The 20,780-nt window shown below is 40.6% G+C and overlaps 1 protein-coding gene across 2 annotated transcripts in view; it reads left to right on the forward strand.

The window, feature by feature from the left end:
- nfatc2a (nuclear factor of activated T cells 2a) overlaps positions 1–20,297 on the forward strand; it is a 50,321-nt gene extending 30,024 nt beyond the window's left edge. Inside the window, exons 8-13 of one of the 2 annotated variants that reach the window (XM_072448850.1) lie at positions 91–146; positions 1,155–1,287; positions 2,969–3,123; positions 4,034–4,267; positions 5,547–5,784; positions 16,375–20,297. In XM_072448850.1, coding sequence (XP_072304951.1) covers positions 91–146; positions 1,155–1,287; positions 2,969–3,123; positions 4,034–4,267; positions 5,547–5,784; positions 16,375–16,430 — 872 coding nt within the window. In that variant the 3' untranslated portion in view covers positions 16,431–20,297. The remainder of the gene's footprint in view (positions 1–90; positions 147–1,154; positions 1,288–2,968; positions 3,124–4,033; positions 4,268–5,546; positions 5,785–16,374) is intronic. The other variant, XM_072448851.1, reaches the window with a different exon arrangement.
- Positions 20,298–20,780: the final 483 nt, after the last annotated feature.

Genomic DNA, 20,780 nt, shown 5'->3' on the forward strand with positions numbered 1-20,780 from the left:
CATCATCTGTAAAAGCTTCTGCTGCAGGCGCAATAAACGTGCATCTTTTCGCCTGATTTGGTTTTAAAGATGTTTTGTGTTTTCTGTCAGACGGTCAGCAGATCTGGGAGATGGAGGCCACAGTGGACAAAGACAAGAGCCAGCCCGTGAGTGTTAAACGTCTTTAAAATCCTACATCGTGACACTTTTTAAATATTTAACAGAGATCAGAGCCTAACGCTAACGCTCTTCAGGTCTCTGCCACAATTTTAGAAAAACAAAGTAGTTAGTTTAGCCTGTTTCTTTTTTACGATGGATGGAAAAATTGTCTTTTCTAGTCTCGAAATTGAACTTGAGCTTGACAAAAAGTATAATTTGTGACAAAGTATGTAAGGAAAGCATTTATGTAAGTATTTGTCCAGTAAAACGTACGCATATAGATTTTGCCTTCATAAAACAAAACAAAGAGTTTCATCAGAATCTCTAATTAAATAACAATATAATATAAAATACAGTAAATGTTTTTAAACCAAGCTCTGAGTGGTTTTCATCTGTCCAAACCACCTCAAAGCGCCCCCTACAGGTCGGACGACTCATTGAAGTAAAATGCAGTTAACATAAATATATTTTGAATTTTGCTAATTTAAAAAAAAATCTTATCACAGAATAGCACATTTTTTAGGTTTATCTCTTCCTGGTTGTACTTGATGACATCACACTGGGAAATTACCCAGCCAACACTGGACCAAAACTCATGGGTTAGGGTAACCCCTAATGTCACAATATTTTTATTTGACGAATAAAAATATATGAGAGCGACATTATTTTGTGTTGTATGTTTAGAGTCAAGAGTTTCTTTGTGTAAATTCTGCATAAACTTTGACTGGAACGAGTGTCCCTGGTGTGATGTCACTTCCTGTCATTTACGTCTATAGATTTTTTTAAATTTTCCTGCTCAATCAGTGTAAAATGTGTTAAATCATTTATGTGTACAACAGGTACAAATACACCAAATAAAGTCAAAATTAGAATTTCAACTTAAATGATTATATTCTGTGATAGTCTAATATTTATCCCAGTTTCACTTCAGTTTTGCCCCCATTTTGGAATTTAGAATGCTTTTCGTCTGTAAATATTCATCCAGACTTTAAAATGTCAATATTTGTTTATTTCAGAGCATGCTTTTCGTGGAGGTGCCGTCGTATCGAGACTCCAACGTGCTTCAACCCGTCAAAGTGAACTTCTACGTGATCAACGGCAAACGAAAACGCAGTCAACCGCAGCACTTCACCTACACGCCAATGACATGTAAGAGCACGACCTACACGCCAATGACATGTAAGAACACGACCTACACGCCAATGACATGTAAGAGTACGACCTACACGCCAATGACATGTAAGAGCACGACCTACACGCCAATGACATCTAAGAGTACGACCTACACGCCAATGACATCTAAGAGCACGACCTACACGCCAATGACATCTAAGAGCACGACCTACACGCCAATGACATCTAAGAGTACGACCTACACGCCAATGACATGTAAGAGCATGACCTACACGCCAATGACATGTAAGAGTACGACCTACACGCCAATAACATGTAAGAGCACGACCTACACGCCAATGACATGTAAGAGCACGACCTACACGCCAATGACATGTAAGAGCACGACCTACACGCCAATGACATCTAAGAGTACGACCTACACGCCAATGACATCTAAGAGCACGACCTACACGCCAATGACATGTAAGAGCACGACCTACCGCCAATGACATGTAAGAGCACGACCTACACGCCAATGACATGTAAGAGCACGACCTACACGCCAATGACATGTAAGAGTACGACCTACACGCCAATAACATGTAAGAGCACGACCTACACGCCAATGACATGTAAGAGCACGACCTACACGCCAATGACATGTAAGAGCACGACCTACACGCCAATGACATCTAAGAGTACGACCTGCACGCCAATAACATGTAAGAGCACGACCTACACGCTAGTGACATGTAAGAGCACGACCTACACGCCAATGACATGTAAGAGCACGACCTACACGCCAATGACATGTAAGAGTAGGACCTACACGCCAATGACATGTAAGAGCACGACCTACACGCCAATGACATGTAAGAGCACGACCTACACGCCAATGACATGTAAGAGCACGACCTACACGCCAATAACATGTAAGAGTACGACCTACACGCCAATGACATGTAAGAGCACGACCTACAGGCCAATGACATGTAAGAGCACGACCTACACGCCAATGACATGTAAGAGTACGACCTACACGCCAATGACATGTAAGAGCACGACCTACACGCCAATGACATGTAAGAGCATGACCTACACGCCAATGACATGTAAGTTGTTTCTGTGGGACAAAAATGATGATTTGAGTCTTGTCTGAGTTCAGCTGGAGAAAGTTGTTTTGCATCCACACACTGATCTGTTGCACCAGCAGGAGGCCCTCTGGCACCAGCAGGAGGCCGGTCCACACACTGATCTGTTGGATGCAGTGACAGAATGAATCCACTGGTCCAGATTCACCTGTCGACAGTGAAACATAGATCTGACTCGTCTGCATCATTGTGATAGGACACATTTTCACTGCGTATCAGCTGACCTAACTGCAGCATGTAGAGGTTGAACAGAAGGGGTCCCAGGACTGACCCCTGGGGCACCCCATAGGTCAGGGGCATGTGTTCTGAGACACAAAGTACTTCCTGTCTTCCAGATAGGACCTTAACCAGTTTAGGGCGGGGCCAGTGATGCCCACCCAGTCCTCTTGTCTCTGTAAGAGGATCCCATGATGGACAGTGTCAAAAGCAGCACTCAGATCTAACAGAATCAAGACTTTGCACAAAACACAGCATTCCACAGATCTTTTCAGAGTTACAATACTAGCGGAGGGTACTAAAACGTATTTATAAATTTATAAAAAATGTTTTGTTGTTATTTTTAGCCCCGTCCATTAAAAGCGAGCCTCTGGACGAGTACGAGGGCTTCGTGATGCCTCAGATGTTCTACCACAGTCAAAGAGGCGTCCGGCATCCAGACAACAACCTGATCTCCAGTATGTCCTCCTGCTTGGGCTCCGGCCTATCACCACAGGCCGACGTGAGTGATGATTTACAGCTTGATTGTGAAGCGATTTGATTTTTGATTCGATGACTTCTCTATTCTACACTGAGACTTTTTAAATACGTTATCAACCAAGTATAGATGGAAAAATGGTGACCGAATGCTTCTAGATCATAGGTGTCAAAATATGGCCCGCCAGACGTTTTAATCTGGCTGCCGAACATTTCAAATTTATATTTACAGTTTTTATCGCTAAAACTACGCGTCCCACAATGCCGCCGGTGGCCGCCCCTCCCGCACGGGGCTCTGCTGCACTGCTGTGTGAGCTGCCAAGGGAGAAGTGCACTTTAAGCACTTTTGAGCAGAAGTTTAGTGGTGTGTCAGTTCAGGTGTACAGATAACTACACAGACGTGGAAATGTTAGTTAGTACATTTAAACATTTTTTTAGATCTTGAAAAGTTTATTTTGTTATAAAGTCAAATGTTTATGTCTGTGTAGAACTGTAGATCAACTGAAGTTGTAATACACGTTTTGTAATTTTTTTTATCAATCCAGTAATTCCTTCAAAACAGCATAGGCTATATAAAGCTATTTATTTCTTATATTTTTAATAGTTTTATGCTTTACGTTATGTTCGGCCCGCAACCCAGCCTGAGCGTCGAAATTCGGCCCGCGGCCCAAATGAGTTTGACACCCCTGTTCTAGATGGATAATGTTTACAAATAAAGTGGGTTTAAGTTCATGAAAATCAGAAATGGCTGCTGTCTTTGTTATAAAATGTCTTTTCGTGTGCGTTGTAGAGTCTGTGTAGTTCCGAAAACGATTATGATGATCAAAGTACTACCAAGACTACTAATTATCGGATTATCATCGTCTCGTCATTCCAGTCGTCTGGTTTTTAATGTCCATCTAACTTGAGCCTCATGTGTCCCCCTCTGTGGTCAGGAGGGCCGGTTCCAGCAGCAGAGCCCGGCCATCGTGTTCTCTCGCGGGGGTAAAGCGCTCAGCTCGGACCTGTACCAGCAGCATGCCCCCATCGACCCTCACCATCGCTCGGTCCTGGTCCACACCGGCTCGCCCGTGCAGCACCCGTCCATCATACAGTTCTCTCCGACCAATCAGCACCTGCTGCCGAGAGCGGGGGAAGCCCTAGCCCCGCCCCCAACTGAAAACCAACAGGTAAGTTAAGAAATAGACTCTTTTTAAGCTGCTTTTAATCGTATTCTAACTTAGTTCCCTCATCAAAAACGTACCTGGAGTTTTAGTTTGCTTCTTTCACGCTAGTTTCATTCATCCTGTATTGTAAGTCTTCTCCTTCTGAGCCTCAGAGAACATTCTGTTTCAATTTTCCCGGATTTGTGACGTCAGGTTGGAAGGTAGAGATTCCGAGGTTTTCTAAGTTATCACCGAACTCGTTCTGATTATTTCTTCCTCAAATCCCGTTCATTACAATTGTGTGCTTGGATTAGATTATGTTGGGCAAGCTAGCTTTTCTTTAGTTCCCTTTTGTAATTACCTCTGTTGCCAGTAGATGGAGCACCAACACAAAGGGAGGCGTGACTGATATGAATTAAAGTGTGCGTTCAGTAGGTTCAAAAGTGCCAAAGCAGACGACCAAGAGCAGGTTTAAAGGCAATAACAATACAGAAAACTGTGACAATAACAGTTTGGCTGCAAAATGTATATAAAATCTGATTTATGATTCATGAGTTAATGTAATCGGTCTGACAAAACATTTAAGCCTACCACAAATGTTCAAATGGTTTAATATTGGCACCATAAAGCTTTTGTCACTTGTACTCGCAGTGGGAAGAAGAACGACACTTTTACTCGAGTAAGAGACTGTTACTTCAGTAAGAATATGACTTAAGAGATGATCTGAAAAGTACAATTCCTCCAAAGCGTTACCTCAGTAAATGTACCGTAACCGAGGTCTATCCACCTCTGTTTAGGACCTCAGCAGCTGCGGTATAGTCCATTCCAGTTGCCCGTAAAATCCAGAATGACACAGATCTACATCAGTCTGGTCACGGCATTCATCTCCCAGAGTTCAGTGGGGTGTGACTGACAGGCGGATTAGCCAATCAGGGACACACATGACAACAAATATGGCTGTTACGTGGAAAAAGGAATATCCCAGGGACTGAGAAACATCTCAGGTTTCTGCTACACAAAACTCTGTTAATCTGAGCTGAGAGAAGTCGCTTTGAAGACCTCGGTCTAAATGATGAGCTCATTTTGTTTCACATGCGTCACTGAAACAAATGACCCCGATTGCACGGTACTGTTTGAGTTTGGCTTGAGGCGCGACGGAAGGGGCGGTGACCAGACCCACTCTTCCTAAAGTATTAGAGATGAGCCAGGCGACTATTTTTGACCAGGTTAAGCCCTAGTTTAGGTGTTTCCTGGCGTGAAACGCTGGAGAACCAATGATTCTGACGCATTCGGTCCACTCCAGGTGGTGTACTGCGAAGGCTACTCCCCCCAGGGCCACACTTCGCCGCACCACCAGCCGTACTCCACCGTGATCCAGCAGCAGTTCATCCAGAAGACTACTCCACCTCCTCCTCCTCCTCCACCTCCGGCCCCGCAGCAGCAGAAAGCACGAGCCCCCTCAGACCCTCCCGCGGACCCGCGCCGCAGAGTCACGGTCAAAGAGGAGAACCTGGACCAGGCTTATCTCGATGATGGTGAGTGTAAGTCAGCGTTTTTTGTTACTTCGAGCCTCGTCATCTTTGTCGTGACGCAGTTAGGGTCGCGGCTCACGGCGACGCAAACGGGAACAAGTCGCTGAACCCCTTGCTACATTTGAGCCAGGGGTGTAGGTAGTACTTTGCTAGAAGATTAGAAGATGATGATAATCTTTAGAACCCTTTTGCCCCTTATGTCCTATATTCACGGGAAAACTTTTATTTCTTTGTTGCTCGAGTGCAGTCTTTTTGAGAAGTAATATAGTTATGCTCCTCCCACAGTTGTAGTATCTAGTTCCCTTGGTTTCTTTAGCCACTGCTGCAAGAAAACCATGCATTCACGCAAAGGAACTTGTAATTCGATGTTACTGCGAAGACTTTTGCTTTTCCACGATATTTTGGTTCTCGTTCCGTCCCTCGTTGCGTCCCTCGTTGCGTCCCCCGTTGCGTCCCCCCTTGCGTCCCCCCTTGCGTCCCCCGTTGCTTCCCCTGTCGCGTCCCCTGGTTTTCCCCATCCGTTGAAGTACCAACCTGACCCTGTTCTGCTCGGCATCAGCGATCAGGCGAGATACGGCTCTGACAAGGTGGTCCCGGGCCGTCGCGCTCGGTGTCACTCGCCGGGCTCAAATATGACACCGACGATAAGCTTTTTCTCCAGAACAATTCAAGGATATTTACTCTATCTCTTCCATCTCCTTCGCACATATTTGCCGTACAATATGGCATCCTGGTCCCGCTCTGTTCAAACAATCTGGTCCACGTCGGGCGCAGTCGTGTTCCACTCGAATGGGAAATAACACGCGGCGGTGAGTCATGTGTTTACGCTGGTGTTTGTCGACCCGTGAGGAGTATTGATGTCGGGTCACTTCCAGCGGCCGCCTCGCGCCCCGCTCTCCGAGGCAAAGGGAAGCCCGACTATATCAACAAAACACACGGGGCCGAATTACTCAAGTGACGAGCTCGTGTTTGTCTTTGCTCGGTGTTGGAAAGGTGGCGCTTTGAGGGACGCTCGAGGGTGTAACGCCGCCTTTAAATTGCATCGCTTTTAGAGGTCGACAAGTCAGCAGTTCGTTTGTCGACTTGTTAGACTATTATTTTATTGTGCAGTGACGCTTTTGAAAGACATTAGTGACCAAGTAAAAGTCGAACTGTGCCGACTGAAGGATTCTAGAAACAATATGTGCGAAGAATGTTTTTTATTGATAGAAATCTGACTTTTAGTTGTTCTGTGTCTGTTTTAGAGTCTGCATTGTCCAGATAGCGATTACAATAATCAAAATACTACTATGATTAAGGTTTATTGTTAACTAGTCACGATTAGTCGATTAATTGTTGTGGCGTAGTTTAAGTTCCACTCTTTGTGTCCTTGGGCAAGACACTTCTGTTACTTTGCCTGTAGGACTGCAGGTCCTCAGTTGTTCAGTCAGTTTATCTGTCCAGGGTGTCACTGGTCCTGTTTTGGTCCTGGTCTGGTCCTGTTTTGGTCCTGGTTTGGTCTTGGTTTGGTCCTGGTTTGGTCCTGGTTTGGTCCTGGTTTGAATCAACCTGACCTGAAGTGAATGTTGATTTTTCCACATTATTTCCTCGTATTTTTCTATATAAATACTTGTTTGTGTCTCGTGAGTGCAGTTTGGGCCAGATCACACTGATTCTTCATTGTTTTGTGAGCTTCAGCCTCCAATCTCACTTTCTACCCGACTAATCGACTGGTTCGTCTTTATTCGACGCCCTCCATTGGCCAACACTATGACTATGTGACTACAAGTACTGGGTCGTGGTTCGTCGTTAAGTAGAGCTCCAACATTATCATTTTATTTAGCTAATCATAAAGTTATCTGGACTAAACAGACTCAAAAACGCACGCGGGAAGACCTTTTTGTAACAAAAACGGTGGCATTATTAAATCGTAAAAAATAGTAGATGGTAAATCATCAATAACACGTTTTAGTCGTAAATATTCGTAGTAAATAGTCGTATATAGCTTTCATTCACTATATTTCCCCGTTTATTTGGTCGACTACTGACAGACGGGTTAGTTGCAGACCCGTTTAAATGTGTTATGAACATTATGCATGGAACAAAAGCGATTTGTTTAATCCGCAGCGGCTTTTACCACGACTCCAAACGCTTCCATAAAGTGGCTCGAGCGTCTCCTTTAAACTTCGCCGTCCTGCTATTTGCTCAGATAATTATCTCTCGAAGGCGAAAGGCAGAACGTGTCACTGGCCCGAGCCGGCGGACATGTTGACGTGTTGTGAAGTGAAAAACAGCCTCCATGGCAACCATTGTCCGGCGCTGCGGAGGCCGGCGGGAGCGCGCGGGGGAAGCCTGGCCCCGCGCCCCCCCTCCACTTCTCCAGGGGAACCCACCGGAGGATTAGCCCTTTTTCCGACCACAGAGTCCCGCTAATGTGCAGTATCTGGCAGCGGCGAGTCCGATTGGCAGCCGCGCCGCTCCAGAGAGCCGCCCGGGCCCCGCGAGACGCCACGCACTGTAAAAAAAAAGGAAGTCACGGGCTATAGCAATTTGAAGGGTCGAGTTGTTGTGTCTTCACGGGAGCCTGATTGTAAAAAGATAAAACTGCTGAACCTGTGATTAGTTTGTTCTAGAATATGTGGGATTCTTCTTCCACAAATGATCTTTACGACTATGAAGTATCCTTAGTAAATACAAGTAAAAGTACTAGCAAACTGCACATGTATTTGTAAAACCATTTTCTTTTTCTTTTCTATTGTTGTCCAGATCCTTAAAATAATATTAATACAAGATCTTGTCCGACTAAACGACTTCAGATTTATAGTCTTTAGTTTAGCAGTTCATATTTCAGTTTTCTCTCCTTGGACATGTTTTGGACCGTGTTGAATTTGTCACATTTTGATAAACAAAGTGCAGTTGCTTTAAAGTTATTTCACTTATTGAGTCCTAAAAAAGTCTTGAATTCATTGAGCAATTTTATTACATTGAAAGTGCAGTACACTGGAAAAGTTACAATCTTAAATAAGATAAAGTGACAACAAGTTCTTGAATTATCTCGGTTTCATTATATTTTTACAGTCTTAAATTAAGATTTGCCAATAAAACAAGTCATTTCAATCTTTTTCTTATTGTTCTTATTTTTAGTCAAACAAATAAAGAGATAATGTTATTTTTGTTTAATTGGCAAATATTCTGTTGTTAAATCAAGAAAAATTAAGCAACTGTTCACTCTTTTTCCAGTTTTTTCAAATCATTGCCATTGAACACACAAAATAGCATAATGCTCCAAACGACACACTTTTACTGACAGATGATTGGCTGTTGACCTGTCAATTAAAAAAAAAAGAAGAATAGTGAGAATAATTAGTAATTAAACTTCATTTGTATCGGGCTTTTCACAGACGTGTCGTCACAACGTGCTTCAAAGAGCCTAAAAAGACAGAACACAATGAAATAAGACATGACTGAATCTCGACTAATTCTCCAGCCCTTCCGGAATGTTCCACGGGACGACATTAAACGTGTCTATTGCCATGGAGACGAGCAGGCGACCTCACAGATCATTTATAAAGCGTACGAAAATGTCACCTTTGCCAATAAACGCCCCAAACTCAAAACACCTGAAGACGAAACGAGACAAAAAAGACAATTAACCGATCGATAGAGTCTAATAATAAGACTATTGTAGCCAAAGGGAGAAGTCAGAGTGAGTTTTCTTCATTTATTCTGCTTTTGTACGTAAAAAACTGCATTTTCTTAACACTTTTCTCATTGGCTGAACTCACTTAAACGTCTGATCTTCTGTGATCATCTTGGGTCCGATTATGGACATTCTCAATAGTTCCGAGAGCTCCCGTTCGCTCGACACTTACGATGTCTTCAGCCCCGTTTGCGAGTTTGAGGAAGTCAGATCTGCGGAGAGGCGAGTCCCCATTCCGAGCACGATGCTGAGTTTTTTTAGGTGTTTTAGAGCAACAAAAACGCCCGTGACGGATGTGTTTTAACGCCACGTTGCGGAACATTCCGGGGAACGCAACAACAGCATCCGAATTGAGAAGCAAAGTTACGCAGTGCGACTTTAAAGCTCCCCCTACAAGTAAAGATAAATATATTTAGAATCTTGGTAAAAAATTCATAACATTCATCACAGAATAGCAAATTTTTCAGGTTTAAAATGTCACTTCCTGTTTGTAATTGATGACATCACGATAGGAAATTACCCAGCAAACACTGGGACAAAACTAATCTAATGTCACAGACGAATAAAAATATATGAGAGCGACTTTATTTTGTTAAATTCATGTTTAGAAAAATAAAAAGTTGTTTCTTTGTGTAAATTCTGCATAAACTTTGACTGGAATGAGGTGTGATGTCACTTCCTGTCATTTTCTACAGATTTTTCAGCGTTTGCTCCACAAATACCTGCTCAATTGGTGCAAAACTATAATCTATACGTACAACAGGTATAAACACACCAAAGATACTCATAATTAGAACATCACATAACCCTGTCATGGGCCCTTTAAACTGGCGTAGTGGTCGTACAGTACTTGTGTTTTGCAGTGTAGGCACGGGAGGAAAAGGAAAGGGGCCGAGTGCAAGTGTTCGTGTCAATGGAAAAGTTGAAACAGCAAAAAAAAAAAAAAAAGTGTGGAGAGAGAGCAAGAGAAAAAAAAACGTGGAATTTGTGTTTTTTGGCCAGAGCGTCGGGTTTCCCTACGCAGTAAACAGAAACAGTGTTTGAGCGGATGAATGGACAAGAGCCGCAGACATGGACGCCGCGTTCGTCCCACGTCAAATGTGTCTCTGGGCGTTTGGCAAAAATCAAACACAAACAAGCTCTGAAAATCACATTAGCTCGAATTTACATTTGGCTGTTTTCCCTCTGTTTACGTCTGGTCCTGGTCGCTCTGCTCCATATTTAGTGCTTTTATAGCGGGTTTGTAGCTACGAGACTCAAGTCCAATGCTTTGAAAAGACGTTATACACTATATCAATACAGAATTATAACTTTTAATGTTTTTTTTCTAATGATACTAAATTTAACAAAAATAAATGGAACAATAATAATAAATGCAAAAAGTAAAAAAAAAAGTGTAGGCCCTAAAATGATTATGATAGGACCAAAAATAAGAATAAGTCATTTTCAACACAAAATAGTAGTAGTTTTATTTTATTTATTTTATTTATTTTATTTATTTTATTTATTTTATTTATTTTATTTATTTATCTTATTTATCTTATTTATTTTATTAAAACTCTTCAGGAAAGTTCCCTTTTTGTCCTATTTGCGTGTTCTTCAGTATCGATACTTTCAAATGAGTATTTAGTGTTGATACTAGTTATTACTTCATATCTGTGTGCTGATGTTTTAGTTTTACATTTGATTAAAACAAACCTTACAAACTACACCTTTGCACCCCAGTGACTACCTTTGGCTCTGGAGCGCCCCCTGTTGTCAGCAATAAAAAGTAAACAAATGAAGCCCTTAGGCAACGTGAACACTCCTCTAATGAACGCCATTGTAGACGCAGAGCACAGAGTCTGCTGAACATTTATGACTTTACGGACAAATACTGTATTATCACACTTTAGACTTGTTCTTGTGCACCTTTAGTTTGCGTCTCATATTTAAGAACTAAAAAATAAATACATTAAAAAAAAAAGAAAAATAACATTTGGATCTCTACTCTTTCCCCCGGCATTAACTGTGTTTTGAGGCCATCCACTGGCGGCAGAGGGAATTAAAAGTGTAAAAAACTACAGTAGACTTCCCTGTGACATCATGCTAGGTCATAGTAATGAGTCTGGTGATAATTTCTTAAACTTAAAAACGGCACAGAAGATTCTCAGAGTGTTTTTGAGGCTCGGAGGGAGAGGACCTTCTCATCAGACGAGTGAAACTGAAGCTAAATGTTCTCGAGCAGAGTTTGTGACGAAGAACAATGTCAGAACAGGTTAAAGCTCAGAAATGTAGCGTCTTTGTGTCTTTTTAAAGATCGTGTTGGAGAAATCTGTGTTTTTACTTTGCCCCAACAATCCGAGAACAATTCAAACTGAGTTATTTGTGCGGCTGAGAGAAAATAAGGTCGTAATGAATGAAATGAGCGTGAATGAAGCGAAAAATAATTCTTTTATGATGAGACGCGACGGGTAAAAGCTCAAACGCCGTAGAAACGCTACACAGTGCCCCTTTAAACCTCCCGGAGCTCGACGTGGGAAATGAGGGGTTCGCTGCACCTTTTCCGTGCGCGGGGGGGGAAACCGAAAGCTAAATGCTAAGCTAACGACTGCTACCCCGATGCGCTGATACCACAAGGGTGCCGCGGTGCCAGGATGTGGCGTCGGGGCGCGCGGTGAGTCACAGTGAAACGTCTCTGGAGCTGAGGGCGCTTCTGTTTTTCAGTCCCACGTCGGGGCTAAACACACGGGGGGTTTTATCCTCACACCTGAAGTCGATTGAAATCTGCGTTTGAACGACGGGAAGTCCCTGTTTCGATCGCGTGACGTGCGGAGGAGGACGACCCCGACGAGAAAACGCTGCGTGGAGGCTGTTAGCGCAAACGCAATGTCACAATGTCAAGTTCTAGTATCGTGTCGTTTGCAGAAGCGTCGCAATTTAAGGATTATTTAAAGCGTCCCCTACAGGTCGGACGACTCATTGAACTAAAATGCAGTTAAGATAAATATATTTAGAATTTTTCTCTACAAATGTTATCACAGAATAGCACATTTTTTAGGTTTATAATTTCACTTCCTGTTTGTAATTGATGACATCACACTAGGAAATGACCCAGCAACCACTGGGCCAAAACTCATCTAATGTCACAATTTTTTTCATTTGACGAATAAAAATATATGAGAGCGACTTTATTTAGTTGAATAATGTTTAGAAAGTTAAAAAAAGTTGTTTTTTCTTCTGCATCAACTTTGACTGGAATGAGTGTCCCTGGTGTGATGTCACTTCCTTTTTTCTTTTTTTTTTTTTCTCTTATTTGTAGAGCACATTTCATACACAAGGCAATTCAAAGTGCTTCACAGCAGGAAAAATGCATTCAAATCACAAAGAAATTACAGAAACAGAAATACAATAAAATTAACTAAATTAAAAATTATCAATCCAACTGATTTTCTAAACTAATAAAATCACAAACAAAAGAGAAGAGTGCAAAGAAAAAATCCTTTCAGTCATATGCGCAGCTAAACAAAACTGTTTTTAGCTTAGATTTGAACATTGTCAGAGTTGAAGCCTGTCTCACATCTTCAGGATGTCATTTTTTACAGATTTTTCAACATTTTCTCCACAAATACCTGCTCGATCGGTGTAAAACTATAATTTATATGTACAACAGGTATAAATACATCAGATAAAGTCAAAATTAGAAGATCTTAAAAACATGTCATGGGCACTTTAACCTGATTGTCTGAATTGAGCTGCTCACATTTATCAATCTGGAAAAGCTCAAACTGAGAGCGATCGTGACAAATATTAGAAGCTGATTGGTCGAAGCAGATCAAACGTTGGGCTGGATCCAGTTAGAGAAAAGCACGGACGTCTTTGCCTGCACAAAAACGCTTCTGTGTGAACGCTTTTTGCAAAACGGTTCATATTTCGGCTCAAACGTGCAGAAGATCGTCTGTTGCCGTTTGTTTTGGTCAGTCAAGGCGCTCAAAACCTCAATGCTGCTCTGCGATTGGTTCGAAACCGCTGGCGGTTCAGGACCCAACGACCAGAAGCCGAAGCTGGTCAAGATGAATTCTCAAGAGTTTGTGAAGCTACAGAATTCACCTTGTTGGCACAAACAAACAAGAGCAGCATTACTCTCGTGTGCGACCAGATTTATGAATGAAAAATGTATTAAACAGACAAACAAATAGTACTTTACATTTTGGTCTAAGTTTAGGTGTAAACGTTTTTTTTTATTTTTTATTTATTTATTTGTATTCATTTTATTCATTGACATACGTTTTACATCACAAACTAGTGCGGATTCTGTTATAGATGAACGCAAAGGTCAAACTACTACTACTGTGACGATAGTACTCTTTATTGTACTCTGTGTCTGCGGCGTCATATTCGTTTGCGGGATTCGTCTTTAGGTTGTAGACGGTTTGATGTGACTGGTGCATTCTGGGTAGAGAGTGGAATAATCCTGGAGGCGCAGGAGCAGGTGGAGGAGATAGAGCACAGAACTGCAGCTCGGTGGAAATACATTAACTAAACCGTGTTCACGCGCCGCTCGCTCCGAGGTGTTGTTGAGCGGCGTGGAACTTAAACCTTTGTAACTTAAACCTTTGTAACTTAAACGTTTGTAACTTAAACGTTTGTAACTTAAACCTTTGTAACTTAAACCTTTGTAACTTAAACCTTTGTAACTTAAACCTTTGTGTCCTCTGTCTGAATGTAGCAGCGTGTGATCCGATCCATTTGACGATCTGCCGTTTCTGTGAAATCGCCGTATCGTGATTCGCAGAAGGTTCAGTTCAAGACTCAAAAAGACTCTTTGAGCTTTGAGCGTCTTTAAGACCGTCGTGTTTATGCTTTGGAGCTGAGTGAGTTTAACTGAAGGAGAAAGTTTGTGTTGCAAACCCAATGTGAACTTTACAAATGACAGACTTGTGCAAAGGACAAAAATATGATGCATCATTTGTATTGTTATGTGCCGTTAAACAGATCTTTAGTGCTCTTTAGTTTGGCATCTCAGTTATTTTCCTGAGCGTTTGTGTGCATTTTTCAACCCAGAAAAGTATTTATTTTCTTTTATTTTCTTTTATTTTCTTTTATTTTCTTTTATTTTCTTTATTTTCTTTATTTTATTTTAACTTATGGATTTATTTTATTTGTTTATTTTGACTTATGTATCTATTTTATTTATTTGTTTTTACTTATTTATTAATTTTATTTCCCCTTTACACATAACACCTATAGTTGTCTGACGCCCTCTACTGGTGACACGGAGCGGTGCCAGTGAAAGCGTCAGTGTTGTTCCTGTTTTTCTCCGTCTTCTTTCGAGCGTTTGATGCCAAAGTGTGTGAATATATTTAACATCCCGCGTATGAAGCGCGGTGTGTCCGTCTGCGGCGCGGGGCAGTCGCTAAAGTGCTAAAGTAAACCCCGAGCGGCGACGTGTGCAGCGCTGTGCAGAGTGCTCAGTGCTGCAGAGTCTTCACACATCTGTAAACCATCACGCATAGAGAGAAACGCTGTTCAGCCCAAGGTCGCTCGTCCAGTTCCTGCTCAGAAAATGCAGTGTTTGGGACTATTACAAACTATTATTGTGATGAGTAAAAGTACAAAAGTACAGTTACACCAGGAAAAACAAGTAAAAGTACTGCTGCCAAATCTGTACTTAAAGTGACGTACGACAGGTTCTTACAATGTTATAATTTTGACTTTATTTGATGTGTTTATACCTGTTGTACATATAAATGACAGTTTTACACCAATCGAGCAGGAATTTGTGCAGAAAACGTTGAAAAATCTGTAGAAAAATGACAGGAAGTGACATCACACCAGGGACAGGAAGTGACATCACACCAGGGACACTCATTCCAGTCAAAGTTTATGAAGAATTTACACAACAAAATTTAAATAATGGCGACATTAGATGGGTTTTGGCCCAGTGGTTGCTGGGTAATTTCTTAGGGTCATCAATTACAAACAGGAAGTGACATCATAAACCTAATATATTGTGCTATTCTGTGATGTCGGTGTAATCCCTCATTCGTCCAGGCGTGTTCCATAGTAGAAAAAGCTTCAGTTGTAGTCATCTGGACTCAGTTAGACAAAATAGACGTTTCGACTCTCATCCAAGAGTCATTGTCAATAAAAGAATTTAGATCGAGAACTCCGATATTAATACTGTTCTGTGGAGCCTTCCTGAAGTAGCAAGAGTTGTTTGTTTCAAAACATCTATTTTTTCTAACTGAGTCCAGATGACTACAACTGAAGCTTTTTCTACTATTCTGTGATAACATTTTATTATTCAAAATTCGAAATATATTTTTCTTAACTGTATTTTAGTTCAATGCGTCGTGCGACCTGTAGGGGGCCGCAAGAGCCAAAAAATGATTTTGGCTCTTGCGGCCCCCTACAGGTCTTTGGTTTACTATAAAGCCCAAAAATAGACCTAAATATAAATAACTTTTTTAATCTATTTGTTTTCATCACATTTAACTTTATTTTACCTTTCAGAAAGTTTAATTCCGTAAAATCTGTCAAACTGGAGGAACAGTCACATGTCGTTCTGTCACAGTCTCAATGATCGTGAATAATCTTGAACAATCGTGAATAATCGTGAATAACCGTGAATAACCGTGAATAATCTTGAACAATCGTGAATAATCGTGAATAACCGTGAATAATCGTGAATAACCGTGAATAATCGTGAATAACCGTGAATAATCGTGAATAATCGTTGAATCGTGATGTTTTTCCTCACAATAATCGTAAACACTAACATTTGATATCGATGTCGGCTAATTTGCTTCTCTTTTATCGTCTCGGCGACTTTTCCGTCGTTCGTTCTGAAGTAAAATCCCACTTTTCAGTTCCGTTTGTTGCTTTTGTCACAGTTTTATCTTATGTTCACGTTTCCCGCCTTTTCCTTCCGTTCGCAGTGAATGAGATCATCCGAAAGGACCTGACCGGCGTCCAGGCCCGCGCGCACTCGTAGAGGAAGTGACCTCACGCCCATCGCCACGGCAACTCCGCCCGTCACGTCACGCCTCTTCGATCCAGCGCTGAGAACCTGAGAGAGAACCGCGCCACGACATTCACACGTTTAAAGAACACGGACGTGATCAGACTCGTTAAATGACACGTCGTTAAAGGTTTGATTCTGTCGCGTTTGAGTTTTTAACCAAAATGACCAGAAAAAACAGGCCGCGGTCGCCATGGCGATAATGACCGGGAGAATGTCGCGATAATTCAAACGGTTGATGGTTTAAAAATATAAGTTCCGCGATTAAAACAACTGCTAAAATTATGAATGAGTATTTTCTGCCGTCACAAACAAGCCTGAAATTGAGCTTTTTTGCATTGAAATTAGTCTTAAATGAAGCCGTGACAAATAAAACGTCTTCAAAACGTGTTGGATTAAACGCGGTTGAGGCTCGCCGGGTTTAAAGGGTTTAAATCGAGAAGTTTGAGCCCAAATCTGACCCACTTTCCATTGTCTAATGTCATCAAAGGGTCAAACCTCGCTCTCTTCATAGTTTCATCATTATTGGAATAATAAATGATAAAGATTTGGAATTGTCATGAGACGATGGTGAAATATTTCCTCAAAACATAAATTGAAGCAGAAATACGTTTGTGGCTTTGTTAGAAAAAGAGGGGTGAAGTTCCAAAGTGAAGTTGATAAAAGTAACTAAAACAGAAGTAAAAGTATAATTATGTCAAACATTTGAATTCTGTTGCTCTTTCATGTTTAAACTCTTCAGATGTTTTCACTGCTTCAGTTCTGCAACAGCAAAGTGCCAAGAATCTGAGAAACAGATTTACAATGTAAAAAACTAAATACTGTTTATGGACTAAAACAGGACTAAACCTGGACCAAACCAGGACCAATCCTGGACCAAACCTGAACTAAACCAGGACTAAACCAGGACCAAACCAGGACTAAACCGGGACTAAACCAGGACTAAACCAGGACTAAACCTGGACTAAACCTGGACCAAACCAGGACTAAATCTGGACCAAACCTGGACTAAACCGGGACTAAACCAGGACTAAACCAGGACTAAACCTGGACTAAACCTGGACCAAACCAGGACTAAATCTGGACTAAACCTGGACCAATCCTGGACCAATCCTGGACCAATCCTGGACCAATCCTGGACCAATCCTGGACCAATCCTGGACCAATCCTGGACCAAACCTGGACTAAACCGGGACTAAACCAGGACTAAACCAGGACTAAAACCAGACCAAACTGGGACTAATACCGGGACCAAACCGGGGATAAACCGGGACCAAACAGGGACTTAACCAGGACTAAAACCTGGACCAAACCTGGACCAAACCTGGACCAAACCGGGACTAAACCGAGACTAAACCAGGACTAAACCAAACTCCATCGTTGCACAGAAATAGGATGTTTTTCTTAACTTTTTTTGCTGAATTAAAACCAAACCAAAGCTTAAACGAGTGTGATTATTTTACCAAACATGTTTATTTTATTTCAAACTTCCGGATGGAACGCGGTGAATTCAGCAAAAGAAACCGTGGCCATTTTTATTTCAATATTTATTATTTCACACTTACAACGTGGACGAAAAGGGATTTTTTAAAGTGTTTTTTATTCATCTCAAAAGTGCAGTGAAAGACGCTGCCTTTCCGTGACTTTATGATGCACTGCTCGAGGAACAGGGGTCAAAGTTGAACCTTTTTTAACTTTTGTACATAGTGAATATAGTTGAAAAGCCTTTATATAACGCATCATATTCAGGAGTCATAAGTCTATGTCATGTAAAGGGAACATGAGCCGACACGTTTGTACTCTAACTTCGTTTCTTATGAAAAAGTACACGATTATAAGCTGTAAAACTGGAGTATTTGTCCCATCGGAGTGAGCGTCGTATTGGCCTGTATGTTTAAAGGTGCACTATGTCGCTTTTCTGAAAGGAAGTGTGAGCGATTTGCCTGAAATGTTTCACAGAAGGGCTTTAAATTTGTCGTGATTTACATAAACAGGAATGTAAAATTAATAATATATATATATTTCTTTAAATCACAAAAACAGTATATCACGTGCGCTAAACCGAGATTCTCATTTATAAAGCAGAAAAACGATGTGTTCGCTCATTTCCACGTCGAGTTTGTGAGAAATAACCGAAAATGTGACAAAAAAGGGTTAAAAACTCAGATTTGTTTCAGAAATGAGACAGAAGCTGATGCGAGAAGTTTGAAAAGCTTTGTAAAGCTTTATAAATGAGACCCCTGACCCGTAACGTGACGTCGCTATGGAGACAAGAACATGCTAAAAACTCAATACTGATTTCAACCATAATGAAAATAAAAAATAAAAAAACTCTTTAAAATAAGGTTCCTTTAAAACTGTTTATAACGTGGTAATAAACACTAGTGATTGGTTAATAAGGCGTTTATAAGGCTTTAACTAGCATTTATTACATGGTTATTGAAAACTTTGACAAAAGCTTATTCTTATTAACATTTAGTATGTTTTTAGTTAATGGACTTGACATTTATAAGGTTTTATAAGTCATCTTCAAACGCTAATAAGCGCTTATTAACGAAGAACTAGTGCTTATTAACTAAGAACGAGTGCTTATTAACGTCTTATAACTAGTTTACTCAGAACCTTATTTAACATGATCATTCTAAAACTGTTTAGGAAAGGTCAAATTTGGTCCTATTTATGTGATTTTAATCTTCAAACAAATATCTTAGTTTTAGTATCAATTAGTATTTAGTATATACTAAGTATACTTTATGAGATATACGTGTGAAATATACTTTTTCACACGTTTGACCGACTTGTAGTAACAGAAAATGGAACATAGTGCTCCTTTAAGTCTAAAAGAGAAAATTGAAGAAACGTTTGTTAAAATCTGTGGTGAAACATTTAAAATAAACAAATTAGAATAAAGTGCCTCTGGCGGATTGTCTGATTGTGACATTATTTAGTGTGTTTATACCTGTCGTACATATAAATGATAGTTTTTCACCAATTGAGCAGGTATTTGTGGAGAAAACGTTGAAAAATCTGTAGAAAATGACAGGAAGTGACATCACACCAGGGACAGGAAGTGACATCACACCAGGGACACTCATTCCAGCCAAAGTTTATACAGAATTTACACAAAAGAAACAACTTTTTTGACTTTTTAAACATTAATTCAACAAAATAAAGTCGCTCGAAGATATTTTAATTCGTCAAATTAAAATTAAAATGACAGACGAGTTTTGGCCCAGTGTTTGTTGGGTAATTTCCTAGTGTGATGTCATTAATTACAACCAGGAAGTGAAATTCTAAACCTAAAAAATGTGCTTTTCTGTGATGACATCTTTATATTTTTTGGCAAAATTCAAAATATATTTATCTGAACTGTGTTTTGGTTCAATGAGTGGTCCGGCCTGTAGGGGGCGCTTTAAACTAATCAGCGATCCAGACCAAAGCTTCAAACTCGTTTACACCTATGCAAACTAACTTTAATAGAAACTCAACCAAAGGTAAACACGTCTTCTCAGTGGATTTTCACCAGATAAATTACATTAATTTCACATTTTTAAAGGGAAAAACTCATATTTATGAAACTAAAATGCGTGTTTTTCCGGCGAGAGACATTGTTCTGTTGAGCCAGCGCACTCGCTTATGTCTTGAATGTAAAATGAACTCGCTCTTTTTGTACATAATGTGTTGTGCCGCTCCCGTTTGTCGTACTCAAACTGGAGTGTTGTCGTTCTGTTTTTGTCGTCTCTTAAATATTTAATTTAGTTCATGTGTTTGTGTTTGACATGATGTAATAAAGTGTCACGACGTTGTAGAATTCCCTTTAAGACTTTGTGCTGATTCAGCTCTTATTTTTGTATTTCAACAGTCGCAATAAATAACCACGTTCAGCAGTTTGGACTTTTATTCATGTCTTTGTCTTATAAAGCTTTTTATGTGTCATTTATTCAACATGACTGAACTAAAACTGGGACTAAACTGGGTCAAACTGGGACTAAATTAGGACTAACTGGGTCTAAACAGGGTTGAACTGGGTCAAACTGAACCATGGACCGGACGCTGGTGGACATCAGAAAACAAGAAAAACTTTTTACAAACTTACAACTTTCAGAACAAATAAAGTTCTCTTGAATCTTGAACTGTGAAAGACGAGCCAGACGCGGAGGAGGGAAAAAAAAGTTTAAACGTTTAACCCCCTTTAACCTTGAGCTGGAACTTTGTTAGAGATGTAACGTTATTTATGCCAAAAGAACATTTAATTCTGTCGACTACAAACGTTTTAAGACTTTTTAAGACTGAATATGTTTAATTGTTTATCCAAAGGATGTA

This window comes from Eucyclogobius newberryi, unplaced genomic scaffold (assembly GCF_026437365.1).
Source record: "Eucyclogobius newberryi isolate DKJ021-1_F unplaced genomic scaffold, fEucNew1.0.hap1 SCAF_17, whole genome shotgun sequence".
Taxonomy (NCBI): domain Eukaryota; kingdom Metazoa; phylum Chordata; class Actinopteri; order Gobiiformes; family Gobiidae; genus Eucyclogobius; species Eucyclogobius newberryi.